This window comes from Salvia splendens, unplaced genomic scaffold, assembly GCF_004379255.2.
Source record: "Salvia splendens isolate huo1 unplaced genomic scaffold, SspV2 ctg1120, whole genome shotgun sequence".
Taxonomy (NCBI): Eukaryota; Viridiplantae; Streptophyta; class Magnoliopsida; order Lamiales; family Lamiaceae; genus Salvia; species Salvia splendens.
The window spans coordinates 200872-221448 of NW_024598668.1; the positions used below are offsets into that span (position 1 = coordinate 200872).

At 37.5% G+C, this 20577-nt stretch overlaps 1 protein-coding gene and 1 long non-coding RNA gene across 2 annotated transcripts; one reads left to right on the forward strand and one right to left on the reverse strand.

Moving 5' to 3' along the window:
* Nucleotides 1-44: 44 nt before the first annotated feature.
* On the forward strand, nt 45-19100 carry LOC121788687. The gene is made up of 2 exons (XM_042187304.1): nt 45-602; nt 18308-19100. Exons 1-2 carry the CDS (start codon nt 45-47, stop codon nt 18935-18937), a joined length of 1188 nt encoding a protein of 395 aa, XP_042043238.1. The 3' UTR covers nt 18938-19100.
* LOC121788688 lies at nt 11530-17788 on the reverse strand. The gene is made up of 2 exons (XR_006047887.1): nt 17464-17788; nt 11530-11781 (listed from the first exon to the last, which is right to left on the reverse strand). It is a non-coding gene; the product is annotated as an uncharacterized LOC121788688 (long non-coding RNA).
* Nucleotides 19101-20577: the final 1477 nt, after the last annotated feature.

Below are 20577 nucleotides of genomic sequence, written 5' to 3' on the forward strand. Positions count from 1 at the left end.
AATTATATATAGCGACATTGACATAGTAAGATTTACAATAAAGAATGGCCTCCTCCATCCTCCGATCTATATTCTGTGGAATGAGGATGAGCGGCAACACTTGGCCGGCGCCGCCATCGCCACCGAAATTATCACCCCCTTTCCTGATACTACCGTCACCCTACGAAGTCGGATATAAAGAGTTGTACAGCCTTACCGAGAAGAAAGTGGTGAGCATCGACAAAGCTGCGCCGCCGCCGGCGTGGGCACAAGGCCGGCGGGTGAAGCACATGGGATGTTCCCACGGTTGGGTGGCGTCATTCAATTATGACAATCGAAAGACTTTCCTCTTCGATCCCATCACCGGCTGCCACATAGAGCTCCCCGACATCGACGACGCCACTGAGCCCTGCCAGTATATCATCCTAACCTCCTCTCCCGACTCCCCCGCCTGCCGCGCCATCATGCACTACCAACCTTCCTACAGACTTGCGGCCTGCTTCCCCGCCCACGGACGGGGAGGCAGCTGGCTCTCCGTCGGCGGCGGCCAGGGCCACTACACCGTCGTGTGTTACTCCACCCGCCACAACCACCTCTTCTGCCTATTTGCCAAGTCGGTGATGGTCTGGACGCTCGAGTGCTGGGACCTCGAATATCCCTCATCCTTACTATGGAACGCCCAAGTTTGCTTTCAACAGGACGAGGCCGGGTCCTGGACCCACACTTGCCTCAACTATCTTGTCATCGATGAGCATTCCGACCGCCTATTTCTAGTGATTCGTTTTATGTTGGATCTTGAACCTGATGATTTTGATGACGACGACGACGACGACGATGACGACGACGAGGAGGATGATGTTGATGAGGAGAAGGAGGACGAGGAGTGGAGAAGCTATCTACGCCGCTTTTATCACAAAACCCTTCGTTTCCGTGTATATGAAATTAATCGCGAAAAAGGAGGTGAAATGAGGTACATGGATGGTTCGTTGGATGGTTTGGCAATGTTTGTGGGAAGCAACCACGCTTTTGCGCTGCCGGCGGCGGACTTCAACTTGAACCCGGATTCTATTTATTTCAACGAAGATGGTGTTAGTTATATTGCCGAAGATGGAAGAAATGACGACATTGGCATCTATAATTACGTGAATGGCAAAATATGTTCCATCGATTATTATCCCACTCAGAAACCCACCTATTCCTCCTCCAGGATTGCTCCAGCCATGTGGCTCACTCCAATTCCGCATTACCACTAGTATTTTCATCTCTTTATTTTCTTATTCACTTTCTTGTGTTTTGCTTTATCATCTTATTCACTAATGTTATCTTCCGATTATATATTCACCATTTTAATGGTGTGTATTACATCTAATTCTTTTATGGTCATCAATTTAATTAGTAAAGTCAATAGTCTAAAAATTACTAATACAACTCTAAAAGTTTAGATTCACAGAATAGATCGAATATGGTACTCCTAGTATATTGATGACCAGAAAAACGCCGGAGATGTTTGGCAGCTTTTACTTACACAGTTGGAAATAACTACTTGGTTTTTATTTTATATTCATTTTTTTGGAATTAAGTGTTTGGATTTATTTGTGGGGAGTTTAAGTATTAGAGCATCCGCAGCGGCGGCGGTAGTCGCCACCGGTAGTCGCTGCTCGATGTATCGAGCACGTCCATGCCAGCGGACGCACACGTGGCGCGCTCCCATTCGTCAACGGCATAGCCGTTGAGTTTAAACTTTTTTATATATTTTTTTAAAAAATTGGTATTTAATTTTAAATAATGCTAAAAAATTAAAAAAAATATTTTCCAAATCCCAAAAATATGGCCGTTTTTTTTCCCATTTTTTCTGAATTTTTTTGATTTTTTTTTATTTTTTTCCCAAAATCATCTATAAATACACACATTCATCACTCATTTATCACATCAATTCATCTCTCATTCATCTCTCATTCATAATTCTTATACAAACTATCAACACATTCAACCTTCACTCAAAACATCAAATGGATTTCACGCATCTCATGGCGGAAGCGGAGCGCGAAGAACAAGAATACTACGAACAACACCGTGCCGCTTACGAAGCATATGTCGCGGCGAATACCCCTGCTCATCCTCCTCAACGCACTAGATCAAATCGCCGCTACATCCATCGTGACCGGGAGGGAGCCCACGAAAGGCTCGTTGCCGACTACTTTGCCGACCATCCGCGGTTTCCGGCAGATTACTTTAGGCGGCGTTTTCGCATGTCAAAGCGCTTGTTCATGCGAATTATCAATACATTGTCCGCACGTGTTGAATACTTTCAAACAGGTGTAGATGCAGCCGGCCGGCAAAGTATCACGGCGTTGCAGAAGTGTACGTGTGCCATCCGACAACTCGCTACTGGGCAAACGGCCGACATCTTCGACGAGTATTTGCATATCGGTGAGTCCACTGGAATCCTTTGTTTAAAGAATTTTTGCGAGGGCGTTCGTTCTGCTTTTGGGGATGAATTCCTTCGGGCACCCACCACCGATGATTGCCAACGGTTGCTTCGTCTTCACGAATCAGTCCATGGCTTTCCCGGAATGCTTGGCAGCATTGACTGCATGCATTGGAGGTGGAAGAATTGCCCGACTGCTTGGAGGGGGCAACACTTAAGCGGTCACAAAGGCGGCGGCCCAACACTTATCCTTGAGGCGGTCGCCGACTATCGCCTATGGATTTGGCATGCATATTTCGGCGTTGCCGGATCCAACAACGACTTGAACGTGCTCTATTCTTCACCACTCTTCAATGATGTGATGAATGGTGTAGCACCGGCGATCGACTTCGCCATCAACGGAAATACATACCGCATGGGTTACTATCTCGCCGATGGTATCTACCCAAGGTGGTCGACGTTCGTGAAGACGCTCCACAACCCGCACGACCCGAGACGGGTTCTTTTTGGGCAGCGTCAAGAGTCAGCGCGGAAGGACGTCGAAAGAGCCTTCGGGGTCCTTCAAGCTCGATTCAACATTGTGAAGGCCCCGGCTCGGCTGTGGTACGTGAATAATATCGCCGACATCATGTTCACGTGTATTATATTACACAACATGATTATAGCCGACGAAGGGCCGAGGGCGGCTAGCTTCTACGACGAGGACGAAGCCGGAAGCTCAACAGCGAGGTCTCCCCCACGCCGAGGCGAGCATACGACGGTTGGCCAGAGGATCGAGACAAGACACACAATGCGCGATACTCGAATCCACAATCAACTACAAGAAGACCTAATCAACCACATGTGGGTGAAATTCGGCAACGAGTAGTGGTTTTTTTAATTTTTAGGATTTTAATTATGTAATTTTTAATTTTTAGGATTTTAATTATGTAATTTTTCATTTTTAGGATTTTAATTATGTAATGTTTAATTTTATTTGTCATTTGTAATATTTATTGTGGTTTTTAGATGAATTTTAATATTATGGAAATGTTATTGTTTAATTGAATTTTAAATTAATTGTGCTCGTCCTTGCGGAAGAGCACAGTTGTGGGTGTTGTGCTCTTGCCAGAGAGCAGGCATGAATAGTACCGCCCGGGCCCACAACCGTGCCGCTGGCAAGAGCACGGTTGTGGATGCTCTTAGGACCCACAGACAACCCGGTGCCCTTGTTTGGAGAAATATGGACTACTCCTTGTATACCTATTATTTTCATTTAAATTATAGTAGTAATTTTTTAATTAATTTTTGGTTAATTTTATATTAAATTTTAAATAATACGAATTAAATCTTTATTTTAGAACTCCATATCATTTACAATTTTTCCAATATGGGATATGTTTGTACTCAACAATAACTTGTACTACTATTATTCAAGTATTCCATTAACAATTATCTTTCATATTATACTCCCATGGTTTTTTGTAATCAACTACTCCCTCCATTCCTTGTTAATAAAGACATTTCTTTTCGGAACGGAGTTTAAGAATAGTGTGTTAAATGGATGGTGGATAAAGTAAGAGAGATAAAGAGAGAATAAATTTAAAAGGGAAAATTATTTTTTGCCAAAAACAGAAATGACTCAATTAACTTGTAACTTTCCGATTTTTTTTAAAAAAAAGACTCAATTAACTTGTAACTTTCCGAAATTAGAAAAAAAATGACTCTATTAACATGAAACTACTTAGAGTACTATACAATATCATGTTCTTATGCCCACCGACTAATTATCTATTCCGATTCTTTTATTTAATTGATCAAGATATGTTAAATACATGGGAACATTATAAATGTACGTATAATTTTAGTGTTATTTTATTTTTTCAACGAACAAGCGTTCTATATTTATAATTTGTTAATTTTTGTGTTTTAATAATTTTACAAAAAAAATAATTTAAAACAAATAGAAATTATATTTAAAAATAATATGATAAGATAATATATAATTGTATGGTTATTGATATGGTTGGGTTGGATGAATATTGATGATGTGGAGGAGATAAAAACTAATTATTAATTAAATATTGAAAATGTGGATGGTTGAATTGGGTTGGATGATTACTGATAAACATAGTCTTAGCGCGAGCGGTAGGCGGTGAGACATGCAACAAGTGATTGGATTTCCATGCTATTTTTTACTGCACCATTATTTCTTGGGTTTCCATAGTTATTTTTTAACTTGTACTTTTGGATTTCCATTTATATTTTTTCCACGCGATAGTAGATTTCTATGCCTAGATTAATTAATTCATTTGTTTACTACTATTGCTAATTAGTAAATCATTTTTCTGATTTTCATTGTAAATTCATTATTAATTTATTTATGTTTATTCTTCACATTTAGCAACAAATTAGGGCTGGAGTAGCCGGGCGGTGGGAAGGAGGAGGCTGCGTGAATACTTGCATTAAACTTATACTATTATTATTTATCTAAATTTTATTACATACATACATTCATGTATATTATTATTATTTGAATAAATTAATTATCTAAATTAGGTTAAGGTTATGTAGTGGGCTAGCGTTTTAGGCCTCCGACTCATTGGGCCACAAAAGTTGTACAAGAAAAAATCAAAACACGAAGCTCCACCCCTTGGTTTTAATCATAGATTTTGATTTGATTTGATTTGATTTGATTATCCTCCTATTGTTTTCATTAGTACATAGTTCGAACTAATTTGCATAATAATATGCATACATTGTTTTTTCTGCATACTGATATGCTGCATTCCTTTGGTAGATGTATCGAAAAGAGTTTATTTATTTTATTTCACGGTTGCATCCTCTATCAAATTATCTCCACTTGTAATGGAGTACATAATTTTACTTAATATTTTATTTTACGTCCAACTCGATAATTTATACTACTATGACAAAAATACCATTGAAGTTGTCAAGATTGCGTGACAAATGATTTTTTTAATTGAGCTTCAAAAAATTCTGAATTGATTTTGAGTTAAAAAGATCTATATATTAAAAACACCGGAATAAAATTAATAAATTTAAAGCGTCAAAGTTTGAGATAAAAATGGGGATAAAAGTAGGGATAGAATTAACTTTTTTTATTATACTATTATGTAAGCACGTAGATAACTAATTTTGTAAAATTTTTGTTGTTAAATAAAATTATGGAAGTGTGAAATCTTATTCCTTGTGTAGCTATTTGAGGACGCAATTAAATCTCATCCCACATCGGATTTTTTCTGTTGGAGTTCGATTTCATTTTGTTCAAATAAGAATTGGAGAGAACAAAGATGAGAGAAATTTTAAAAAGTTACAAAGAGGCCTAAAAGGGCCAATACAAATACTTTTGAAACATAGCTCAAGATTTGTGTTGGTAACTGGTAAGAAACAAAAGCACAAATTATAACGAATAAATGCATGAATTTTGTATCCAATTCGATATACGATGTCTTTTACGCCTAAGGACAAGATCTTTCAATGAAAGCAACAACTATATTGTATTAAGGTAAAAAGGTCCATATAAAAAAAATTCATGCATTAATCAATTCATAAACCAATCAAACATTGGTTTGCGTGATCAACGGTTTCGTGCATTAATTGAATCAAACATTAATTGAACCAATTGTTCAAAACCAATCAAGTATTGGTTTCCGCGCACTAAAACATAAACCACCATTGTAAAGCTTTTGAATGAATTGAATCAAACATTAATTTCGGATGAATTGAACACAGTTTCAATTTTGAATGAATTGAATCAATCAATTTCGGATGAATTGAACACAGTTTCGAATTTTCATCCGAATTGATCACATAATTACCGAATCCAACACAAAACTATAAATTAACCAATTATCAATTCATTTCAACATGTATTGACTCTGATAATGATTCACATAATTTATCACACAAATCATACATGTTGAATAAGATTGATAAACATAAAGCGGAAGCGTACATGGATTCGGATTCATGATGTTGATTCTGAAGTATGAAAATTAGCTTCCAAATGACAAGGCATTCACATATTATCTATAATCTGTGAAGTAGTAATACGTCTGATCAATAGGAATGTGAATCTATTGACCTATTTATAGGTTGCCCGTGGAGACAATAACCATGTATTTAGAGAATAAGCCACTAACTTTATAATAACTTTAATTTCACCCATAACAAAATTAAAGTTATCCAAAGTAGTATCTGCACAATAGTCCTCATACTTTTATAGATAATCGTTTGACCCTACAAGTTATATAACCTTAGTAGATCACGTAATCAAGGTCAATTAATAAATAGTCATAAATATTATACAATCTTTAGAGTATTATGTTAGATCTTATTAAAATGTTCCAACCCTCCCTTCTTCCTATTTATAGTCTTGCTTTGGCTTGCACAAATTTTTAAAAAGTAAAGAAAACTTAAATTAAAAAAATGAATGAAATATACATCACGTTTTTATATTATTACGTAGAACTAGTTTTGTAATGGAATGTGACTCATGTCAAGGTAATAATTTAGTGGATTGTGAACCTATTTAATTACTTAAAAAGAAAGTAAATGAAATTTCTTGTAACCACGACTAGTTTCCGTGAAATTTTGCCACTTTTTTTTTCCAAGATTCGTATATGCATGTCAGCATGTGTAGTATAAATATTTATGTTTTACACTGAAAAAAATAAAGTAAGAGTGGAATATGTCAGCTTGTTTACTTTTGTACGTGGAAAAACTCCTGTTATTTGGTAACTTTCAAGTGCTTAATAATGCTTGCTAGTTGACACTTGACAATGATGCTCTTCACCATAATTTATTTTAATTATTTTCACAAGTGGGAATATCAATACAATGACTGTAGATATTTATTTTAATGTCTCTGCAAACGGGCATTTGTATAGTTTTAAAAAATCAGACGTTGAATTTTACATTTACATAATAATGTTAGTTAATTTTTAAGCCTTTTGTGAGTGTTCAAAACCCGGTTATCCCTTTTATTTTATTTTTAATCATAATATGTTAAAATCATTGTGACATGCACTGAACCACCAAAAAAAATTATGATTATTATTAATGGTAATATCTTGAATTAAACTAGTACGTGTTATCATAGGTAGTAATCCTTATATTATAGTCTATATGCTTTTGGAATAGTCAATTGTTTGAATTGATTAACTGTTTTTCAAGTTGTATACACACAAAATTTGGAATACAAAGAATTCTCATCTCATGTCTCGATTTTTCTAGTCTAATTAAAACTTTTTGACGAGTCAAAGATAAAATAATTATGAAAAGCCAAAAATCAATTCCCGTACGTGGATTGGGTAGTAATTAATACGGAGTACTATTAATTCCCAATTTTTTAGAATATAAACATTAACGCTAATTATGCTAAACGAGGACGATGATCACAAATAGTATTCAATTATTCATATATATATATCTCTTTAGGTACTATAGAGAATTTTGAACGTATTATATGTGATACGTATAAAATATTTTCAGTGCTATTTCTTGTTTTGAAAGGTTAATTATGTAGGGAATACATTTACATTTTCTTCTATCAGTGAGTGAGTCTGATACTATTATTAATTTTCTGCACATTTTCAACAACATGGATAAGATCATAAGATCAAGCTAGAAATTAGACATCTTAAAACGTGTGAAAAAATATATTTTAAAATACATGTACATCGGATCACTATATATGCATGGATTCTGACTATAATTCATTAATTTATCATAGTATGCATGTGATTATGAAATAAATTACTTCACATAACCCTAGAATCGTCAATGCAAAGATGCTAAATTATGAAATTAAATTGCTTATTTTTTTGTGCACATTATATACGCATAAATAAATCGCAAAGCTGCAAGTCCAACCTCGATCCACATAGGAAATAAGGAAAACCCCTTTAATAATCAAATTAGTCAAACAAGTATACAATGTGAAAATATATTCATTTATACTAATGTTTTTAACCACGGTCATATATAAAAATTGCTAGTAATAAATTAAGTAGCAACGATAATTGTAATAAAAATCCACAAAATATATAAAAAATTTTGCAAGCTGAAATATTTAATACTCCCTAAAAGTAGTACTATTAGAGGAATTAATTAAAGTGGATCATAGAATTTCAAGAACGTTTGAGTTTGAGGCCATTAATGGCTGTCCAAGTCCATAAGAGCATCCACAATGGCGGCGAGCGCACCGGCTAGCCGATTCGCGACGCTGGCCGGTCCACTCGCCGAACCATTGCGAGCGGCGAATCGGCGAAAAAATCGGCGAGCACATGCCGATTCTCGGGCGCTGGCCGATGCGCTGGCCGATCGGCTGGCCGCCATTGTAGGCTCCCGATCGGCGAGCGATCGGTCAACCGATTTTTTATTTATTTAATTTTCGAAACACTATATATACGCGATTTGCAAGTCATTTTCATTCGGCATCCCCCCTGTTTGCAGCTCGACAGCCGAGCTCGTCTTCTTGGCGCGTCAACAAACACGCCAACAGATGTACAAGATCATAGCTGACTGGAGGGTGGCAACTGACCCGGAGGAGAAGAGTTTTTTTCACGCAATGCTCGTGAGTATGCCAGCCGATTTGAATGCTGCCGCGGCACAGGTGGGGGGCTCAGACGCGGGCTCAAATGCCGCAGATTTGGGGGTCTCGGCTAGCGGCGACAACAGCGACGGCGACGGCTACGGCGACTGAGGCGGAGGCGGGGGCTCGTGTGCGGAGGAGGAGTTTTTTTAATTAATGTAATTTTTTTAATTAATGTACTTTTAAAAATTTTAATATTATTATTGAATTTTCTCGTATTTGTGTCGTAAATTTAATTTCGTATTTTATGTGATTGTTAATTATTTGTTTTTTATAATTTTGTTTGTTGTGGATAGGCTTTGGCTGACTTATTGCTTGTCCAATTGCTTGTCCTGATGATGTGGCAGGAGGAGTTTTTAGTGCTGATGATGTGGCAGGAGGAGTTTGTGGCTATGCTATGGCTGACCTATTCTTATTGGAGATGCTCTAAGAGGTCACAATCCCCACATTAAAGACTATCACACGAGTCAAATTCTGTGAAATTCTATTTAGGTCTTCCATGCCCCATAAATAAATATTGTTAAAAATTTCAAATTAAATTATTCAGAGAACTATTAAAAAAATTAGAATCATTTTAATAAAGTTTAATAAAATATTCTTACTTAAATATGCTTCAATTTAAGTTACACTAGTTACAAGAAAATGAATATATAGTACTTACTGAACTAGTAACAAACTAATCAATTTTTATTTGAACTGAAATTGTGGCGAGTTACATTATGTCCTAATAACATCACTTATAATTATCATTTGCCTAGCTCACCTTATTGGCTTAAACTAGTGGATTTGTTTGCAAATTTTCTTTATGTTTGTAGATAAATATAATTTGGTCACGTTTATGTAATTTTTTATCTTCACTCTATACTAAGTTCCAAGTGGAAGTATTAAATTATCTAAATTAAGTATAATGAAGAGATAATGCTTGATGGCATGGCTTTGTTAGATAGTGGTGTGGCATTATTCATTGGAGCATATATATAGTACTAAAATTTGACATATGTGATATGTGTATATTCGTGCATCACACATAAAACTGTGATCTATATTATTCACAATTAATGTAGGATATTAATCACCACCTAATTATTTTTTCTTTATTTTAATTGAGGATACAATTAATCCAATATATACTCACTATAGTAAAAAGGAGCAGCTTGCATGCACAACACATAGTAAAAAGAAAATTGGAAAGAGTTGTATATTTTATTATTTAATATTTTCAAATTATTTCAGTAATAACGTCTTGTTAGTTGCACTAAATCTACAAATTTAATTTAGACTCTTTCCTTTTTTTTATTGTTTGACTATAGGTGTGCTGGACCCTTTTTTGGCGGAATCCAACTGATCCTATTCGATCGAGTTTGCGGATTAAAGTTAACCTAAATCCTTCGGAGTTGATTAAATTTTATTAAATTTTGCATTGGAGCTATAAGACTTCACAGTGTGATTATTCGACTTAAATCCTCCAGAGTTGATTCTCCGTCCATTCTCAATTGTTTGCAATGACTCACACCACATTGCCTTTCACAACGAGGCACGCCACCTGGCGCATCTAGGGCATCTTTTGCCTACCGTGGATGCTCTTGGGGACACAATCGCCATTTGATCCAACACACAAGGACAAAACGGTCCACCCACCCAACAGAAAACGATACTCACTTACCATTTGGTCTTCAAACACCACGTTTGTATAAGACGAAAATTCTTTGAAATTTCAATACTAAAATATGAAAACGAATAAAATGATTTTTTTCTCTTTTCTGCATGTGGTCATAGGGAGATGATCAAAATAAGTATGTGTTTAAATCCAGAAATGCAGACCAAATCTCAGCCCTAGGATTAGATGATCTAATGGTCAATAATTAACCAAAAACACGGAAGGTCATAATTAAGCAGTTTTACGTCATATTATAAGATTTGAGTTTAATGTCATGTTAAGATCATTTTAGGTCATACTTGGTTAATATGACCTAAAAATACACTAACCATGACCTAAAAATGCCCTAAGCATGATATTGTTCTGCGTTTCTGTATTTAAATCTAGTTTTCATAGATAAAACCCTGTGGTCATATATTAGAAAAATAAAAAACGTGTGGACGGTGAGATCATATGATTTTCCACTTTCAACATCAATTCCACCATCTCTATGACTGTATATATACAGCATAAATCTAGAAAGAGAGATTAAGAAAACACTATTAATTCCTGCTAATTAAATCTCCAATTCTCCTCCTCCAACAAATTTCCGGTATACTTTTTTGAGGTTATGACACAAGGATCGTGTTAGGATGATAACTAGTTTAATGTGATAACTCATCAACTTAGTGTATTAAAAATGCCAACACAACAACATAAGTATGTCAACTATGTCTTTGTGTTGACCTTTTTTAGATGCTGAGTTGACGAATTACAAAAGTTTATGACATTAAACTAATTATCATTTATTACACCCTGCGACAGAATATGGAAAGAAATGTGATTCAAGATGTAAAAATGGGCACAAAAATGGAAGCTAAATGAGCATTTAGCAGGACAATAAGCATTTATTGATCATTGAGAAAATCTCCCATGAAAACAAAGATATGTAGTTTAGATCAATGAAAAGTACTGTCAAAAAAACAAGTTTCACGTCCAAAACAGAAAACAGATTGACTATCGACAAATCTAATGTTCCAGAGTTGATTGATTCCTACTGTCATTTTCACAAGCTAGGATGGCGCGGCCAAGTCATCCTTTCCGTTTAAGCTCTTTGGTTGCAGCTTGATAAGTATGAAGCTGAAATGAAATTTTGCAGCTCAATGAGGTCAGAGGTGAAAAACCAATACTCATCATGTGTGAAAATTAAAGCAGCATTTAGTAAAAAGGGGATGTCTCTTGCAAAAGGGGTAAAAGAGAGAGAAAAATTCCTGCGTGTGTGTATTTTAATTAATCAAATAAGAAAATCATTACAATTATAAAGAAATTTTGCATGTATTCGACATCTTAAAATAATACTGAGATATAAAAAAAACCAATACAACCTTCATTTTAATTTATATATGTAATTTTTTCTTTATCCATATTCCTAAAATATGATTTTTTTCAACTTCATAGACTTAAAATGTACAACCTATATTTACAAGAAATTTATTATGAGGTTCACTCCTCCATTTAAATGTGGCATTTCGATTAGTTATCAACATTTACCCCCCATTTATTATAGTTTGGTGTCTTTATCAAATTAAAATCACATTACTACTAAATATTCTTTCTCGATGGTTGCATACAAAATTATATACTTATATCGGAACAAACAAAACTCTTAACTCAAAAAACTCTAAAATTTGGACTTATTACAATATAAATTACAATCTAAAAAACTAATTTTAAAAACAGGTAATAATAGGCTGGGGATACAGGTAATTTTAAAATCTAAAATTACCATTTTAGTGAATTTTTAGAGTTTTTTTAATATAGATAGTGGTCCAGCCTGACAAAACAGGTAATTCATAGATACAAGTAATCTTACAATTTTAATTCAGCTCTAGTGTCTAGATGTCTGTCTAGCTGCATGACCGACGAAAAACAACGATGCCGACCAGCATATTGCAGATTTAGTTTTCTAAGTATCTATACTCTATACTGTTGACGAGTACCAGCTGAAAATTTTCTGATTAATTGGGAATATGGAATTGAAGCTATGGATTTGGAATTGGAGCTATTCTTTGGTATCACAAAAATGTATAGAATTAGAATTGGAATTGAATTATAATTCTAAAATTTTCAATTCCATGATTTGAGTTCATAATCAAAAGTAGAAAATTGGAATTTCAAATACTCATAAAATTAGATAGTTTCACTACCAACTACACACATTTCACCCAATTCAGACATTTCACACACTACACACATTTAACACATTTTACACACTGCACAAATTTCACACACTACACACAGTTAACACATTTCACACACCACACATTTCACACAATACATATATTTCACACATTTCACATATTTCACACTATACACACACTACACAAAATACACACGCTACATACATTATACACAAAATACACATACTACACACAAAATACACACGACACAAATTTTACACAAAATACACACAGTATGCATACTATAACCATAATACACACTATTCACAAACTTAAATTTCAAATTTGGCCCAGTTTAAACTTTTATAAAATTTTAGTTTTTTTTATTCAGATCGAAAAAGAAATCTAAAACTGAAAATAAAAATTCAAATATCGGATGCTTGAAATCTGTAAAATGTGTGTAAAGTGTGTAGTGTGTGTAGTGTATGAAATGTGTGAAATGTGTGAAATGTGTGAAGTGTGTGTAGTGTGTGAAATGTATGAAGTGTGTGTAGTTGAAATGTGTGAAGTATGTGTAGTGTGTGAAAGGTAAGAAGTGTGTGTAGTGTGTGAAGTGTATGTAGTGTGTGAAATATGTGAAGTGTGTGAAGCGTATGTAGTGTGTGAAATGTGTGAAATGTGTGTAGTGTGTGAAATGTGATAAATACGTGTAGTGTGTGTAGTGTGTGAAATATGTGAAATGTGTGAAGTGTGTGTAGTGTGTGAAATGCGTGTAGTATGTGAAATGTGTGAAATGTGTGTAGTGTGTGAAATGAGTGAAATATGTGTAGTGTGTGAAATATGGGAAGTGTGTGTATATTTACCAAACATGTCAATTCAATTTTATATCAATTCTTCATTTTACCAAACATAGGATTTGGAATTAAATTATAATTCAATTAATTCAATTCCTTCCAATTCAATTCCATAGAATTCCAAATCCAATGTTTGGTTCCACAAAAATATTTAGATATTGAATTGAATTGCAATTCCAAATCTTTCAATTACACAATTTGAATTCTATATCAAAAGTAGAAAATTGAAATTTCAAATAGTTATTAACTTACATATTTTCACAATATATTCACAACATATACTTTACATACCACACACACTACACAAATTTCACAAACTACACACATTTCACACGCTACACAAATTTCACACACTACATGCATTTCACACACTACATGCATTTCACACACCACACACACTTCACACACTACACGTATTTCACACACTACATGCATTTCACACATTACACACACTTTACATACTACACACACTACACGCATTTCACACACATCACACATTTCACACACACTACATACACTATACACACTACACAAATTTCACCTACTACACGCATTTCACACATTTCACACACTATACACACTTCACATACTTCATACACTACACGCACTTCCGATTTTTGAAATTTTTTTCCAGTTTTCAGATTTTTTTGATCCGAACTGAACCGTATCGAAAATTTTAATTTTGAAAAAAATTTATATGAACCAAACTAAAAACTGAACCAAATTTAAAATTTTAGTTTGTGAATAGTGAGTGTGCAGTGTGTGCATTTTCTATATAGTGTGTGTATTTTGTGTAAAATTTGTGTAGTGTGTGTATTTTGTGAATAGTGTATGTAGTGTATATTTTGTGTACAATGTGTGTAGTGTGTGTATTGTATGCAATGTGTGTATTTTGTGTATAGTGTGTTTGTAATGTGTGTAGTTAGTGTATTTTGTGTATAGTGTGGGTAGTGTGTATTCTGTGTAAGGTATGTGCGGTGTGTGTATTGTGTGTTGGCATTGTGTGTAGAGTGTGAATTGTCTGAAGTGAGTATTTACTGGAATTAATTTAATAAATTCAAGGATTTACTTGAAAAACATACAAAGTCACTTACTTAAATTAATTCAAGGGAAATCTTAGCCAAAAGATTTATTTGCAAGACGAAATGTGCGCATTTTTGTGCTTCTTTACACTAGTTCAAACAAAACTATAAAGAGTCCAACCCATTTAATTAACGGAGCCCACTTAAGTAGGGGAGGGGGGTCCTAAGAGCACTCGCAACGCGTGCCGCCGGCGTTCCGCGTGCCGTTCCGCCGGAACGGTTTCGCCGCGGAACGCGTTGCGGCGCTGCATTCCGCTCCCGTTCCGTTCCCATTCCGTGCCGGGTGCCGACGGCACGTAACGTGGCACGGAACAAGCCGCCACGCGCCTGGGCGACGTGGCCGATCCCGGTGCGTGCGTGCTTCCCACTCGCCGGCCGCGAGTGGGACACGTCAGCAATGACGCAATAATTAATTTTTTTTTAAAAAAATCGAATTTAAAAAAAAAAAAAAAAATTTAACGGTAACATTACCGTTTTTTTAACTTTTTCTTAATTTTTTTAATTTTTATTTTTATTTTCTTATTCTATAAATACACCTAATTCATTCATTTTACATACAACTACACATCTATTCTTCCTACATCAACATCAATTCCTCTCCAATTTTCATATTCAATCTCTTCAAAAAATGTCCGGCGACGGCAATTACGGTGGTGGCGGCGCCGGTGGGTGGGATCTCAACGCGTTCGGCGATTGGGAGAACATGTACAACACACTTGGTGGTTCTGGTCGTCGACGCCGGGCACCCAGGGGTCGGCGACGCCGGGTGGGTACCAACCACCCACTTTCGATGTGGATGCCTACGCTCGAGGCTCCGGCTCGCGGCTTTCCCAGGGTTTGTCCCAGATTCGGGAGGATATCCCCGTTGAACCCACCCAGGGAGGAGGCCGAGGCGGTGGAAGCTCCAGGGCTGCGTCTGAGGCACCCGAGGAGGAGGAGGAGGAGGAACCGGAGGATCTGGGCCGGCATCCCTACACCAACAAAGAAACAAAGGCGGTGTACACCGCCTGGCTCACCGTCTCGTACGATCCCATCGTCGGGAACCAACAAGCCGCCAAGTGCTTCTGGGAAAAGGTCCGTGATGTCTACCACGAGACTAAGCCGAAAGGGGCACGGAAGCGCAAATATACAATGCTCCGTGCTCACTTTGGCCGTGTCGATTTACAGGTCAAAAAATTCTGCTCCACCGAAGCGGCGCACTACCAAAGCGGAGCTTCGGGTGCCGACATACTGAGGGCGGCTTTGCGCGCCTTCCACCAGGACACCGGTACACAGTTCAAATATGTTGATATTTGGCAGCTCGTCAAGGACGAGGAAAGGTGGGCCGGTGGTGTCCGCTCCAGCTCGGGCTCAACCTCAAAGCGAACGAAGCACACGGCAAGAGGCCAGTACTCGTCTGGTGACACCGGTGAGCCCAGCCAGGGTGACCCGCAGGAGGTTGGGGGTACGGCAGCCGAGTACGAGGGATCCAGCCGTGGGCGCCGTCGTCCGCAAGGGACGAAGGCGGCGAAGGCGGTTAGAGCGAGGAAGGGCCGAGGCGAATCAAGCCAGCCGGCCTCGGGATCGGGCTCGCAGGGAGGCTCGGACACACTTATGGTGGCGTACATGACCGCCACAATGGCGGACACTTCCCACTTCTCGCACTCCCAATACGTGGCCTGGTGGAACGGAATTGTGCATATGGCGGCACAACTTGGCCTTCCGACTCCCCCTCCACCTCGACCGCCTTCGGGAGGTGATTCACCAGAGGAGTAGTTTTTTTTATCTTCCCACGTTTAATTGTGTGTTTTTTATTGTGTACTTTTATTTTTTTAGGATTTTAATTGTGTGCTTTTTATTTTTTTAAGTTTAAGTTGTAACTTTGTTTTAATGTTGTGTGTTTTTTAATAAAGTTTGTTTGTTTTTTTAATTGAATTGAGTTGGAAATAAAAATAAAAAATGAAATTGAATGAATAGTAATTTAAGGAACGGTTAAGGAACGGTTAAGGAACAGAGGGTTGCAGGTTCCGTTCCTTAGTTAAGGAATGGAGTAAAAAAGTACAGTGGGGCCCTCAAATAGTGGTTTAAGGAACGGTTTAGGAACGGTATAGGAACAGCGTTGTGGATGGCCTAATATCTAAGTCAGCATATCCCATTCCTCTCTCTCTATTTCCTTCACCGTGTCTCCTTCTCTCTCTCCTCGCTGAAACTCTCTCCCTCTCTCTACTTCACTGTTTCATATCCGATCGTCCCGAAATTTTAACCAAGGTAGAAGACTGTGGTTTTCTACAGTATTAATTTTAATGGTTAGATCTTCCAGTATTAATTTCGGAAGTGACTGTAGTTTTCTACAGTAGCAGCGTTGATTTTCTATACGATCGGGGGTTCAAACGTTGTCCGATCGTTCTGAAATATTAACCGAAGGTAAAAAACTCCCCTATCTTTACTTTGACCGCAGGAAATTACATTTAAACGGTTAGATTTCCTGTTATAAATTTCCGAAGGTGCTTATCATCCAAAGAGAAAATATTTTAGGAGTTTTTCCTGACTCTAAGACTTTGCATATGTTGTATGTAAATTAGGCTCAGCATAAAATAAATGAATTTGAAAGATTGATTAATTGGGAGCATGCTTGGTTGTGATTCTAAGTTCTATATGAATTCATGCTAACATGACGGGCTTAAAAAAAACTTGAAATGATTTAACTTGCGGTTTGAGAATCATTACCTGGAAAGGATGATAAGGGATTCTATGATGAGACTTGAAACTCTCTTTCTTAAAGAATGCTTGAAAACTTGGTATTGGAAGGTTGGAAAGTTTTCCATATACTTGCTTGAAAATAAAAGTTTGGAGGTGAAGAAATTTTTTGGGTAGACGTTGATAAAGGAAGCTAATACCACTAACTCTACACAAGTTATGGCTACGCCTTTTTCTCGGTTAATATCCCAACATCATCATTCTTTTCTTTGATTTCATCACATTTTGCAGAGGTAGAATTAATGGGAGTGTTTGTTGGTGGAGCTCCTGGGATGGTGTAGGATTTGGTAAGAAAAACAAAGTTGGTACTAATCCTCCCTTCCCCACTTCCTATTCTTTTGCCCATTAGGTAGATGTATGTATATATATATATATAGTATATACTAATTATTGTGGTTATTTTCTCGTGTAGGAGGTTTCTTTGTTACTGTATTATTATTGCACTGTCGTTTCTGACTTGTCCCATCATTTGTAGGAAGTTGGGGTTTCCTAAAGATAGAATACTAGCTTTGTGAAGAAGCTTTAGTTCATTTTTGTAACATCATAAATTAAATACAATTAGTACATTTCTCGTTTGAAGAGAAATGACTATATTTTATAAATGGACATTTAATATCCATCTGATTTATAAATGCACATGGACAATTATTTTATCGCTTCATGTATCTTCTTGCGCATCAAAGTCCTTGATCAAGATTAGTTTTACATTGGCGCTTAATTATCAATTAAAACCCATCAAGGATTTTAATACACCGTCGTGTGTTACTCCACCCGCCACAACCACCTCTTCTGCCTATTTGCCAAGTCGGTGATGGTCTGGACGCTCGAGTGCTGGGACCTCGAATATCCCTCATCCTTACTATGGAACGCCCAAGTTTGCTTTCAACAGGACGAGGCCGGGTCCTGGACCCACACTTGCCTCAACTATCTTGTCATCGATGAGCATTCCGACCGCCTATTTCTAGTGATTCGTTTTATGTTGGATCTTGAACCTGATGATTTTGATGACGACGACGACGACGACGATGACGACGACGAGGAGGATGATGTTGATGAGGAGAAGGAGGACGAGGAGTGGAGAAGCTATCTACGCCGCTTTTATCACAAAACCCTTCGTTTCCGTGTATATGAAATTAATCGCGAAAAAGGAGGTGAAATGAGGTACATGGATGGTTCGTTGGATGGTTTGGCAATGTTTGTGGGAAGCAACCACGCTTTTGCGCTGCCGGCGGCGGACTTCAACTTGAACCCGGATTCTATTTATTTCAACGAAGATGGTGTTAGTTATATTGCCGAAGATGGAAGAAATGACGACATTGGCATCTATAATTACGTGAATGGCAAAATATGTTCCATCGATTATTATCCCACTCAGAAACCCACCTATTCCTCCTCCAGGATTGCTCCAGCCATGTGGCTCACTCCAATTCCGCATTACCACTAGTATTTTCATCTCTTTATTTTCTTATTCACTTTCTTGTGTTTTGCTTTATCATCTTATTCACTAATGTTATCTTCCGATTATATATTCACCATTTTAATGGTGTGTATTACATCTAATTCTTTTATGGTCATCAATTTAATTAGTAAAGTCAATAGTCTAAAAATTACTAATACAACTCTAAAAGTTTAGATTCACAGAATAGATCGAATATGGTACTCCTAGTATATTGATGACCAGAAAAACGCCGGAGATGTTTGGCAGCTTTTACTTACACAGTTGGAAATAACTACTTGGTTTTTATTTTATATTCATTTTTTTGGAATTAAGTGTTTGGATTTATTTGTGGGGAGTTTAAGTATTAGAGCATCCGCAGCGGCGGCGGTAGTCGCCACCGGTAGTCGCTGCTCGATGTATCGAGCACGTCCATGCCAGCGGACGCACACGTGGCGCGCTCCCATTCGTCAACGGCATAGCCGTTGAGTTTAAACTTTTTTATATATTTTTTTAAAAAATTGGTATTTAATTTTAAATAATGCTAAAAAATTAAAAAAAATATTTTCCAAATCCCAAAAATATGGCCGTTTTTTTCCCATTTTTTCTGAATTTTTTTGATTTTTTTCCCAAAATCATCTATAAATACACACATTCATCACTCATTTATCACATCAATTCATCTCTCATTCATAATTCTTATACAAACTATCAACACATTCAACCTTCACTCAAAACATCAAATGGATTTCACGCATCTCATGGCGGAAGCGGAGCGCGAAGAACAAGAATACTACGAACAACACCGTGCCGCTTACGAAGCATATGTCGCGGCGAATACCCCTGCTCATCCTCCTCAACGCACTAGATCAAATCGCCGCTACATCCATCGTGACCGGGAGGGAGCCCACGAAAGGCTCGTTGCCGACTACTTTGCCGACCATCCGCGGTTTCCGGCAGATTACTTTAGGCGGCGTTTTCGCATGTCAAAGCGTTTGTTCATGCGAATTATCAATACATTGTCCGCACGTGTTGAATACTTTCAAACAGGTGTAGATGCAGCCGGCCGGCAAAGTATCACGGCGTTGCAGAAGTGTACGTGTGCCATCCGACAACTCGCTACTGGGCAAACGGCCGACATCTTCGACGAGTATTTGCATATCGGTGAGTCCACTGGAATCCTTTGTTTAAAGAATTTTTGCGAGGGCGTTCGTTCTGCTTTTGGGGATGAATTCCTTCGGGCACCCACCACCGATGATTGCCAACGGTTGCTTCGTCTTCACGAATCAGTCCATGGCTTTCCCGGAATGCTTGGCAGCATTGACTGCATGCATTGGAGGTGGAAGAATTGCCCGACTGCTTGGAGGGGGCAACACTTAAGCGGTCACAAAGGCGGCGGCCCAACACTTATCCTTGAGGCGGTCGCCGACTATCGCCTATGGATTTGGCATGCATATTTCGGCGTTGCCGGATCCAACAACGACTTGAACGTGCTCTATTCTTCACCACTCTTCAATGATGTGATGAATGGTGTAGCACCGGCGATCGACTTCGCCATCAACGGAAATACATACCGCATGGGTTACTATCTCGCCGATGGTATCTACCCAAGGTGGTCGACGTTCGTGAAGACGCTCCACAACCCGCAC

What these genes read in the sequence shown, in the direction of transcription:
- LOC121788687 (XM_042187304.1), top strand. Translation starts at nt 45, where the DNA reads ATGGCCTCCTCCATCCTCCGATCTATATTCTGTGGAATGAGGATGAGC. An exon ending in TATTTGCCAAGTCGGTGATG is followed by an intron (nt 603 to 18,307) that starts GTCTGGACGCTC and finishes AAGTCGGTGATG; the next exon opens with GTCTGGACGCTCGAGTGCTG.